At 34.7% G+C, this 10,775-nt stretch overlaps 2 protein-coding genes across 4 annotated transcripts; one reads left to right on the forward strand and one right to left on the reverse strand.

Annotated features, from left to right (window-relative positions):
- The first annotated feature begins 830 nt into the window (after nucleotides 1-830).
- LOC8268152 (IAA-alanine resistance protein 1) lies at nucleotides 831-6,786 on the forward strand. 2 transcript variants are annotated; one of them, XR_007215958.1, is made up of 12 exons: nucleotides 831-1,443; nucleotides 2,172-2,255; nucleotides 2,450-2,499; nucleotides 2,890-2,941; nucleotides 3,343-3,462; nucleotides 4,496-4,755; nucleotides 5,164-5,313; nucleotides 5,454-5,561; nucleotides 5,787-5,838; nucleotides 6,086-6,187; nucleotides 6,288-6,332; nucleotides 6,413-6,786. XR_007215958.1 is itself a non-coding variant. In XM_002521865.4 (11 exons), the coding sequence occupies exons 1-11, from the start codon at nucleotides 1,113-1,115 to the stop codon at nucleotides 6,563-6,565; spliced, it is 1,455 nt and encodes a 484-aa protein (XP_002521911.2). In that variant the 5' UTR covers nucleotides 841-1,112; the 3' UTR covers nucleotides 6,566-6,786. The 2 variants fall into 2 exon arrangements, 1 of the variants encoding a protein (XP_002521911.2); XM_002521865.4 differs by lacking the exon at nucleotides 5,787-5,838 and having other exon boundaries at nucleotides 841-1,443.
- A 713-nt stretch (nucleotides 6,787-7,499) lies between these two features.
- Nucleotides 7,500-10,347, reverse strand: LOC8268151. Of its 2 annotated transcripts, none has more exons than XM_048374481.1 (3): nucleotides 9,029-10,347; nucleotides 8,500-8,715; nucleotides 7,500-8,034 (listed from the first exon to the last, which is right to left on the reverse strand). In XM_048374481.1, exons 2-3 carry the CDS (start codon nucleotides 8,644-8,646, stop codon nucleotides 7,774-7,776), a joined length of 408 nt encoding a protein of 135 aa, XP_048230438.1. In that variant the 5' UTR covers nucleotides 8,647-8,715; nucleotides 9,029-10,347; the 3' UTR covers nucleotides 7,500-7,773. The 2 variants fall into 2 exon arrangements, with proteins under 2 accessions (XP_048230438.1, XP_002521910.2); XM_002521864.4 differs by lacking the exon at nucleotides 9,029-10,347 and adding an exon at nucleotides 8,838-8,989.
- Nucleotides 10,348-10,775: the final 428 nt, after the last annotated feature.

The following is a 10,775-nucleotide window of genomic DNA, read 5'->3' on the forward strand; positions in this document are numbered from 1 at the left end:
TCAACTACTCCTGCAAAGTTGCTTTTATCTACTCCATAAGAGCAGAACTTTCTTCAACATATTATGAAGATAGGAGAAATTAAAATTGAAATTACGTAGTCATGACAATATTATTGGTAAATAACTAAATATAAGGTGCAAGTATACCTCATTTATGGCTTCTAACACTTGTTCTGTTTTACTTGATACATATATTTTTCTTGCTTAGCTCATTCTAATTCTAAAATTAGACCAACTCTGAATTTTATTTAGATCACCTTGAAAATTATGATTCCTTAAAAGTCATCCAGATTAATTAATATATATATATATATATATTATCGTTTAAGTCACCATAAATCCCTCTAAATCAAAACCTTGAATTTAGTTTACTTATAAGAAATTAGGGATCCATAAAAGAAAAGAGGCTCAGCCTAGTGGTTAAGAGTTGAAATTGTGAATTCTTGAGATTGATTTCAGGGATCAAATTGGAAAAAATGATATGAATTTGTCTACTAATATAATTCTAAATTGGACATTAAATATTCTAAAAAAAAAAAAAAGACAAAAGAATTAGATGAAAGTTCATGAAATTATAAGCCCAATTCAGCAAATTATTTCTAAATAACTACACAATATTTAATAAAACAGAATTTCATTTGCCTTTTCAGGTTCCTTTTACCTTAGTGAACAAATATTTTAGTAACCTTATGCGTGAGACTCACAGCACAGCGGTTAATACCACACAGGCTGAAACGACATCGTACTCCGCATCATCGTCAAGCACAACAGAGGTCACGCGCACTTCACAGTTTTCTTTCTTTTGTAATTGTAGTAAGTGCCCACTGCTCAGTGCAGGTACTACTTTTAGGATTTCGAGAAAAAGAAAATAAAAAGAAAAGAAAAAAGAAAAAGGAAAATGTTTTTGATTATTTAAAGGAAAAAAAAAAAAAAAAGAGAAAAAGGATGGATGTATTAACGTTTGGAATCATAATGGGGATAATCGTACTCTTCTTATGTGCGGTTTGTTACATAACCATTGAAGGCACTTGCAAGCGCCGCCATTCTTAATTGTCTTTTTCAAAACCCTAATATTTACCAATTTTTCTTTCTTTTCTTTCTTGTCTTCAAAAATGGAGTTTCGTGAAAAACAGAAACAGATTTTATTTTGTTTTTTATTACTGGTTTTACTCTTTTTTATCGATCTATGTTTTGCTTCTACTGGACAATGTATATCACCGGCGCATCATGATTCCCATGGACACGACCATCATCACCACCACCATCATGATCATGATCATGATAATCACCGGATTGAGTCCAAGCTTCCAGAGGAATTGGCGGAGGAAGAGGATATGAAGCTTTATGGATTTAGTAACTACCATCATCATCACCATGATCATGATCATGATCATGGTCACAGTCACAGTCCTTACCACCATGATTTGAAGCTCACTGGTCTAGGTAATTCTTTTTTGTTTCGTTAACTTGGTTTCTTATTAATAGTAGTTGTTTAGGTGAAGAAATGGTCTTTTTTTTTTAATTGGTCATTTTTAGAGGCCTGCAATTTTAATTTGATCACGTTAAGCGTGTAAAGTTGTGCCAATTCTAAATGATAGGCTCACCAAATGAAACTTTGGTAATTGTTGCATCATGATCCGGCAAAAAGGCTCTGCCTTTTTTAATTGTTAATCTTAGCTACTTCTCTTGGACGACTTTCCGACATAGCTTCTTATCCCTACTCCGTCCAGCAAATTGGAGTCCTTTTCTATTGTTATGTTGAATTCAGATTAACTGAAGAAAATTGGGATCTACTTTTTCATGGGTTTGCGTAGGAGGACCATTTTTTCATACTTGAGAAAATGAAATGAGCTTGTTCAGTTGAAGCAAATGCTAATTGGATGAGAGTTGTTGTTAAAACATAGACTGGTTAATTGAATTTCTTTCGTACGTGAGGCTGAAATTCTTGTATATTAACCAAAAATTTCCTTTTTATCCATAAGAACTCTTGCAATATACTAATCTCCGTTCTCACCGATTACTTTATATAAAAAATTTAACATTTAGTATTTTTAGTCTTTGAATAAAGTAAGTGATCCCAAATGCTTCTCTCTCATCTTTGTTCCTAGCTGAATCCTAATGCATGTTTTGAGTACATGATTTGATAATTCTGATTGGTATTTTCTTCACAGCTCTTTGGTCACATGCATTAGGTTGCTCACTTTTGGTGAGCTTGGCTTCACTTATCTGTCTGATTATCTTGCCAGTCATATTCAGTAAGTAACTTCAATTTGAGTACATACTTATGTTTCAATTTCTGGAGTTCGCTGTGATTCTTATGATATTTTTTCTTTGCAAGTAATTATCTCTCAATTAGGTGTTGGTTTCTTGCACCAATTAAAATTTTTAAGCCTTCAATACTCTAGTTTATGTGGATAATATCTGAACATGTTTTCTACTTCTGTTGCAGTACAAGGAAAACCATCAAAGGCAGTTGTTGATTCATTGGCTTTATTCGGGGTCAGTTTTTTCAGTCACGCTATTTTGGTTTACATACCTTACATTGTTGATATTTATTGAGTTCCTGGACAAATTTGTAGTATAAATATCCTAGATTGAAAAGAAAAGGACTACCATCTTTCTGAGCTGTAATTTTAATTTAGAATTTTGTTCATGTATCTTAGATACCTTTTCATCTTTTAATCTTTTGATGTGATCTCTTTCTCTCTTATCATTGACTATGCTGCTTTTGTCCACCGGTCTCATCAGGGGTGCTTTTTGATTGTATATCATGGATAATTACATAACTTTAATATTGGTTTCTTCAAATATGTGGATGTTCCTTTCTTTTTTAGGGCAATCATATGTGAGACCCTTAATTTTGATCAATTGTTCCTTTTCCATTTACAGGCAGGAGCTATGTTAGGGGATGCTTTCCTTCATCAATTACCACATGCATTTGGTATGTTTTTCATCAAGTGTTGTTCTTTCTTTACTTTGCAATTACCCGTAGCTGTTACTACAACTGATTTTGATTTTCTACTTCTGCCTTGATTTCATTATAAATCCGAACACTTCTGTTATAAACTTAAAACTCCTTGCCATCTGCTAGCAGCTAGACATCTGAAGCTGAAATTTCAATATTTAGTACTTCATGACATTACATCTCTTTTGAAAGTTGGCTTCATAGAAGGAGTTTAAAAATATGGGACAAATGGAGTCTTAGTTTTATTGACTTATATTCTTTAAAGTTGTGTAAACCTTACAGAAATTGACAGGAAAAAGCAATACAACATGTTCCTAGGTGTCAGGGTTCTGTTACATTATTAATTGAGTAATTTCTTACTAAATAAGGTTTTGCAGGTGGTGACCACTCCCACTCTCATGATCACGGTGCAGACCATTCTCATCATGCCCATGCTGAACATGGGCATTCACATGCCCATTCTTTGAAAGATCTCTCTGTTGGATTATCAGTCTTAGGTAAGGATTAGATACTTAAAATGCAATTTTGTTGGCTAGTCCCAGTCTTCTCCTGTTTAAATGCACATGCACACTGACTAATAAATTCAGCATAGAGAAGACACTTTAAATTTCCTGTATCTTAGATTGTAAGCAAACATTCTCCTTCTCATTGTTCTTACCAGTTACCATGTTTTGGGTGACTTGGAAGGAGAGAAATATGAGGGCTTTTGAAGGAGAAGGTTTTTATTGAACATTTAAATAGATGATTCAAAGTCGTGTATCTTTGGTGTAACTTTTCAAAATATTTTTCTGAGAAACTGGGATTAATATGTACATTCACTCTCACATGTCTAATCTTCTTCTGTATGTCTATTGGTTTCCCATTTAATTCTTTTGCAAAAATATTTAAGTTTCACTACCTGGGCCTAGCTAGGATGGTTATACACGGTAAAGGGATACCTAAATGATGTTGCAGCCAAGAATTCAACAATCTGTCGCAATTATTAAATAATTAATATGTGAAGGGGTTTCCATATATTTTGATGATGGAATCAGCCGTGAGCTTAAAAAATGAGGCAGTGGATGGCCTCATCTGAATCTTCAGGGTATGCAGATTTTGTGATCATTCTCTGCTTGTCAAACTCTATTTGTATTGCTGTTTATTTAATTGCCATGAGAGCCAAACTTGCACTGGAATATGATCTTGCAACAGATTATGTTAATGCCTGAGATACTGTTCTTACTCTTGTAAGAAAATTGACTACATTGTGGAATGTGCAACTACTGCATAAAATGCAACATTTGTTTTCTGCTATGTGGTTCCATGGCTTCAATGAAATCGTTGTTTACTGATGAGAACCTTGGTAGCTATCTACTGAAATATGGAACTGTTAATATTTGTATTTTGGAGATTTACAGTCTAATCTTTTCATTTACTGTGATAGCTGTTAGGTTTTGTTGATCCTGTATTTTATTATCATCAGGGCTTTTGCAGATTGGCTTACAAGTTAGAAGATCTTGAATTCTTATTGTGGTATACTGGTTGTTGCAGCTGGCATTGTACTTTTTCTTATTGTGGAGAAGGTGGTTAGATATGTTGAAGGTAACTCTACTGGAGCTTATGCATGGAATCATGGTCATCACCACCACCATCGTAAGAGCAGCAAGAAGTTGAAAGATGATGATGATGCTAATGATGTGATTCCATCTCAACCTCTGAAAGAAATTGAAGGAAAAGGGTCAGATGAAATTTCAGACAACTCCTTGAATGGGGATAGTAATTCAACAGAACAGGAATCTCTTCTTCGGAAGGTAGGCTGAGAATTAACAAATCATTATTTGTTCTGCAACTTTAAGCAGTAGAAGATCAACTCTCTGGTAAAATTGCTGCCAGAAAGAGGCCCACATGCTTTGGTTCAGTTTAAACCCAAAAAGCTTTGAGGCCAGAGAGGGTCAAGAGTTATAATCGGGTCTATGCACAATGCATAAGAGATAAACAGACAAATAAAAGCTCTTGTATTTTATTTGCTTTGCATAATGCAGTAGCCAAAACTTTGACAATGGCTTATCTCAATGTGATAAAAATTACTGATATGGAAAAGAGCATGAATCCTTAAATGATTTATCCTCTCAGAAAATGTTTAACTCCAAATCAAGTAATTCCTGTAATTAACCCAATGCATTTCTGCCGACTTGAATTGATGTATTTATATCCTGCAGAGAAAGACTACCATTGATGGCAAAAAAGATATATCAGATATCGATGGTACAGATGGCTCTACTACTAATAAATCATTGATTGAGAAGGAAACTGCTCAGGCACCATCGAATTTGGTGTTTGGTTATCTAAATCTTTTTTCTGATGGTGTTGTAAGTATGTGTTCCTTTCTTTCTTTGTTGAGCTTTAGTTTACTTGTCCCTGAAAAACTCTGTTTATTTAACCTGTCGTCTCAAAATCACAAAACAATAAATATGCTTTTGAATTTATGTTATGCATGTTGACCTTGCAGCACAACTTTACTGATGGAATGGCTTTAGGAAGTGCATTTCTGCTCTATGGATCTGTTGGTGGATGGTCTAGGACTCTATTTTTGCTTGCGCATGAGCTTCCACAGGAGGTTTGAACTTATTCTTCTTTTCACCAATCAATGTAGTTTTTGAAGGATCCGCCATTTGCAATCTTATTTATATGTGGGCGTCCTTTTCAGGCATGTAACAGTTATATTTTCTTTTTTATTCTTTTTTTCTTCTTTTTTTCTCCATTTTCAAATTTAAATAACTAGAAAGCAGCCTTTATTTAGTGCTATTATTATATTTGAATATGTTTTGCTGTTACTCCTTAGAAACTCATCCAACAAGGGCATAATGGCAGAAATTTTGGTCGTCTTTCAAGAAGTATGTGCCTTTTACCTCTGTAGGAAACCATGTAATTGAGACACTGAACTGTTTATATTTCATCTTTTACAGCAAGTTACAAGAATGTAGCATGAACCTTTATTATCTTACTTGCACCAATAGATTTCAATAGAGCATGAACCTGTATTTGATGAGATTCTGTTTCCACTGGACTCGGCTTATTTCCTCAGTATTCTATACATCTAGGCTTCTGAGATTTTGTAACTGGGTGTATTCTTCTGTGCAGATAGGAGATTTTGGTATTTTGGTTAGGTCTGGTTTTAGCGTGTCTAAAGCCCTCTTTTTCAACTTCCTCTCAGCATTGGTGGCTCTAGCAGGAACTGCATTGGTGAGTACCTTCTTCATAGTACATCTTCTCTGATTTCAAATGAGGAAAATAGGGGAAGAGAAAAAGAAAAGAAAATGAAAAGTTACTTTTGTTGTTATAGGCTTTGCTCTGGGGACAAGATCCAGGACAGTCATCTTTGATTGAGGTGAGGCTCCCTTTATATTGCCTAACTTCATTTTGACTGTAACTATTCAGGCTAATGCAGTTTTTTCATCTTGCCTACAGGGATTTACAGCAGGTGGATTCATATACATTTCTGTTGCTGGAGTGCTTGCAGAAATGAACAATAGCAGCTCAACGTTTAGAAGTTCTGCTGTCCACATAACTTCAATGGTACTAGGCATGGCGGTTGCCCTCTGTATCTCGCTTGCAGAATGAAGCTGTACTTTAGATCTATGCAACGCTAGCCCAAAATTTCAACTAAAAACGTACAGGGATCAGAGGCTCATGTCCGTTTATAACCTTATAGATGATCTCGTTTTCTTTGGTACTAGGAATTCATGGTGTCCCTTGTACAATGAAAGTGCACAGTTAAACTCTGTAATTGTAGGCAAATTGAAATGCAGCAATATAAAAGATCTTGAAATGTCATTTTTCCATATCTATTTTATTTGCAATATGGAAGCTGGCGATGCTGGAAAGTAACAAATTCTTTCAAGGATACAATGTCATGGGGAAGATTTTTGTTTAAACTATAATTCATGAAGGACTATCTCACGTGGGACATACAAATGATGGGATTCATAATCATATGCAACGTCTATCACGACCAATTTCCCTGAAAGATATATTATCATAGGATAGGAATGTAGATAAATGTGATCCTTTTGAAAATGATTCTTATGTTGTATGCTTGTTTCTCCTGTCTATTTTTGGTCTACAATTTCGTTCTCGAAGAAACGAGGTGAAATCATGATGTCTTCCTCTCTAAATACAATCCTTAACTTTTTTTTAAGTGTGAGAAACTGTCTGTGCTACAGATATTACCCAAGTAAATGATTGGTGAGGCTTTCTTTTTCTTCTTTTTATAAAGTGAAAATGCTTTTGGTTCGTGCTGTGTAGATTTTCTTTGAAATATTTGACATCTCTTTCGGCTCATGACAATAACGGCCTGTAGTATTGCACCCGAGTTTGAATATTGCTTCTACCCATAAATGAACTCATAACTGGTCGTTGTTGGATGAACATCAAATGTAAATACACATTCTATTATTTCATTAGTCCAGTGATTTCATATTTGCATGTATCTGGAAATGATTGTCATAGACGAGTTTATCTAAAATTTATGAATTTCTGTTAACTACCAAAAAAATGAAAAGAAAGATAGCTATAACTAGATTGGCTGATTTTATACATAAACATATTCCAAAAGCAAAATGCTAGTACAATATGGAAGTCCTGCTACCTTTAAGATTTTTGTTTCTCTATTGAAGCTACATAACTTTGATCAAGAAAACTTTCTCATCACTCCTAAATGGAGTGAGAATAGCATAAAGTAAGATAGATGAGAAATATGCATGGAATTCAATATTTTATTTCAGTTTATCTTAAATATTATATAAATATATATATATATATATACCTTGCTAGCACTCAAACTCATCTAACTGTTGAAGCATATGGAAGATAGTGACATTCTGGCTTGGTAGAGGAGGAAGGGAAGGCATTCTTGTCAAAGGTGTTATAATATGATCGCCATGAGTAAGAGTATGGTGCCTTTTACGCACCGCTTGAAATGGAGGAGGCCCTGTAGCCACAATCACAATGCCTTCTTCGTTCACTATTGTTGGTAGCTCTGCTCTCTTCCTTAAGCTTTCAGTATATTTTTCCTCGCGCACCCTTCCATCCTGCAATAGTAGTTTCATTAGCTCCAATGCTCAAGTTATTTGATTTTGAGTAAACTGTTGAATGCCGTATGCGGTTCTTTCTTTTTCTCTCTTTTTGTGAAATTTCAGGTATCAAATTCAAACCCCAAAACCACAGTTAACCAAAAAATAAATATATAGCAAAGATCTGGCCATCCATATATAGAAGGAGAAAGTCCTCAGAGAAAGTAAGATCTGAGGCTTGTAGTCTTCTACAATATATATGCAGGGTTATGATATATACGTGTGTGTGTCTTTCTTTAGACGTTTCTTGGTTTGATAATGTAGTTCTCCCATATGGTAGACATTTACAGAGAAAAGGGGAAGTGGAATTAAAAAAAAAAAAAAACAGAAGAAGAATTTTTCAGGCAATCTCTGTTCCAAGTATAAGTATGATCAAATGAACATGATCAAGTTATGCAAACAAAAGCATATTTAAATCCTTACATTGATAACAGAAGAGGTTGGTATTGGACATTTGACAGGGCGATCTTCGTCCTGTGGCTCCATTGGGTGTTCAACTGGCCAGAACTCGACATCGAATTCAACTGCATGATGAGGATGATAGTGGTGGTGATGAGAGTGTATATCCATGTTCAAAGACCTCTGTCTGCTGCTCTCTCTGGTCTCATCTATTAATGGAACTTCACTTTCTCTCTTATCCTGAAAAAGAAAACCTAGACTAATTAGCACAATATTTAGACTCAAATTGCGCTGATCCACTTGGCAGCTCACCAAGTTCATAAAAAAGAGAGAAGAGAAAAGGAGAGAGGAGACAGACTTACGAAATCATGCTCCCCACATGACAAACCCATAGAGAATTGAGAAAATACTCATAAGCTTATGCCAGAAGAAAACACAGAAAATCTAATCTAATCTATATGTGCAAGAAAGAGATAGAGACAGGGAGAGCAAAAAGATCACTAAAATATTTATTCAAGGAAAAAGAAAAAGAGAGCATGAAAAGGAGCAGTACTGAGTCAGAGGTGGCGAGGTGGGATCACCTGTACAGTGAAAGATGAAGAAAAAGATTCCACACCCACACCACCATTTCCTTCTTTCTTTACTTGCTTTATTTTTTTTTCATTAACCTTTTCCTTTCTTTCTTTCTTTCTTTCTTTCTTTCTTTATTGGTTCTCCAATGCCAAAGCCATATCTTTGTTCTCTTCTCTCTATGGAGGAGAGACAAATATATCTTTTTATGCTTTTCTTGCTTTTTTAAAACAGTACTCTATAGCTATATAGCAGTTGTATAGTATAGTTGAAAATCTTAACAATCTCCTCCACTTTTCTTTTTTGCTTTTCTTGGATTTGTAGCAGAAGCTGAGAAATAAATAAATTGAGAACATGCATGAGCTGTTCTTGAGCCAAGATAACTTACTGTTTAAAAGCTTAAAAAGAAAGAAACCTGAGGATATTGCTAGCTAAGAGAACGGAAAGTATATTAGCTATCACCAGCCTGCCTTTGGACACTTTTTACTAGCTGTTTATTTGTTCATTTCAATGTAATGATTTACATTTGCTTTAGAGTATATATTTACAGACATGAATTGGCTTATACCAGCAAGAACCTTGCACCTTTTGATGCATTCTTAGCCTTTTTTTTTCTTTTCTTTTTGCTTGTTTTTTGTAATCTCTCAAAAATTGGTCTGCAAAATCCAAAACATATACTATTTTTTTCTTTCCCCTTTTATATGTGTATGCTCTAATTTGATGCTTATTTAGATACATAAATTCTAGATGACTCGAGTGAAATAAAAATAAAATAATGATAATAATTGCGGACAAAGAAAAATCAACATTACGTTGTGCAGAGTGCAGAGTCCAAACTTCAGAATTATAAAACTTGCATTTGCAGCATCACGGAATCGGTAATTCTTGAAAATGATAAAGCTTATGTTATGGCACTTTAAAGAAAAAAAGAAAAAGGAAAAATTTTACAATTCAATTACTCCAAAACTATTCAAATTTGAATCCTGAAAATATATCTCGCTTTGCATAATATATGTTTATTTTCAGAACCATGGATAACGAGGCTCAAACCAGCGAAAAACATACAAGGTTTCTGATAACAGAATCTGACAACCATGATTTGAACAAGTCAAATAACATGGGATGATAAACGAGCGCCGCCGCATATGGCCCTTCCGGTTGCCTCAGCCACCATGAAACCTCAGGGACAATATGACATTAAGCATGAGGTACAAATGTGTTAATATTATATGAATAAATAATTACACACGAGAAGTATGAATCAATACTCTCGGACCATTTCCTAACAAAGACAAAATGCATGCAAACAAATAGGTGATGTAACGCTGTCTCAGTCTGCTAGAAATTGCCTCACTGGATCTTGACATCTGCTCCAAGAAGCACCAACACTAAGTCAATAATTAAAGCAAAGATTTGATCACTAACCCCAACACGAAAAGCAAAGCATCAGTTTCCAGTGAAAGGAAATTGCTACGAGCACTTATTGCATTTTATGTGTACCTGCTATATATATTATAGATAACAGTCAGAAAAAGGAGCTAGCTTGAGCGCCCAATTCAAAATATACCTCCTTTAATCCTTATCATAATACCATCTCTAATCACATTCCCAGACGAGAGCACCACTAGTTTTGCGCCATATTCAGATGGACCTGCAATTCTTGGAAAGTGCCATCACATTACCAGCATGAAACCTGTCTTTCAACAATTTTAATCCTTGCATCATAACTT

Source organism: Ricinus communis, chromosome 5 (assembly GCF_019578655.1).
Source record: "Ricinus communis isolate WT05 ecotype wild-type chromosome 5, ASM1957865v1, whole genome shotgun sequence".
In the NCBI taxonomy this organism is placed as follows: domain Eukaryota; kingdom Viridiplantae; phylum Streptophyta; class Magnoliopsida; order Malpighiales; family Euphorbiaceae; genus Ricinus; species Ricinus communis.

Bases quoted from the DNA above. Each gene is read 5' to 3' on its own strand.
- LOC8268151 (XM_002521864.4), bottom strand. From the start codon at position 8,867: ATGGGTTTGTCATGTGGGGAGCATGATTTC. The intron at 8,716-8,837 runs GTAAGTCTGTCT...TTTCTTTTTCAG, and splicing joins CATGTGGGGAGCATGATTTC to GATAAGAGAGAAAGTGAAGT. The intron at 8,035-8,499 runs GTAAGGATTTAA...CTACTATTGCAG, and splicing joins CAACCTCTTCTGTTATCAAT to GATGGAAGGGTGCGCGAGGA.
- LOC8268152 (XM_002521865.4), top strand. From the start codon at position 1,113: ATGGAGTTTCGTGAAAAACAGAAACAGATTTTATTTTGTTTTTTATTA. The intron at 1,444-2,171 runs GTAATTCTTTTT...TTTTCTTCACAG, and splicing joins TTTGAAGCTCACTGGTCTAG to CTCTTTGGTCACATGCATTA. The intron at 5,314-5,453 runs GTAAGTATGTGT...TTGACCTTGCAG, and splicing joins ATCTTTTTTCTGATGGTGTT to CACAACTTTACTGATGGAAT.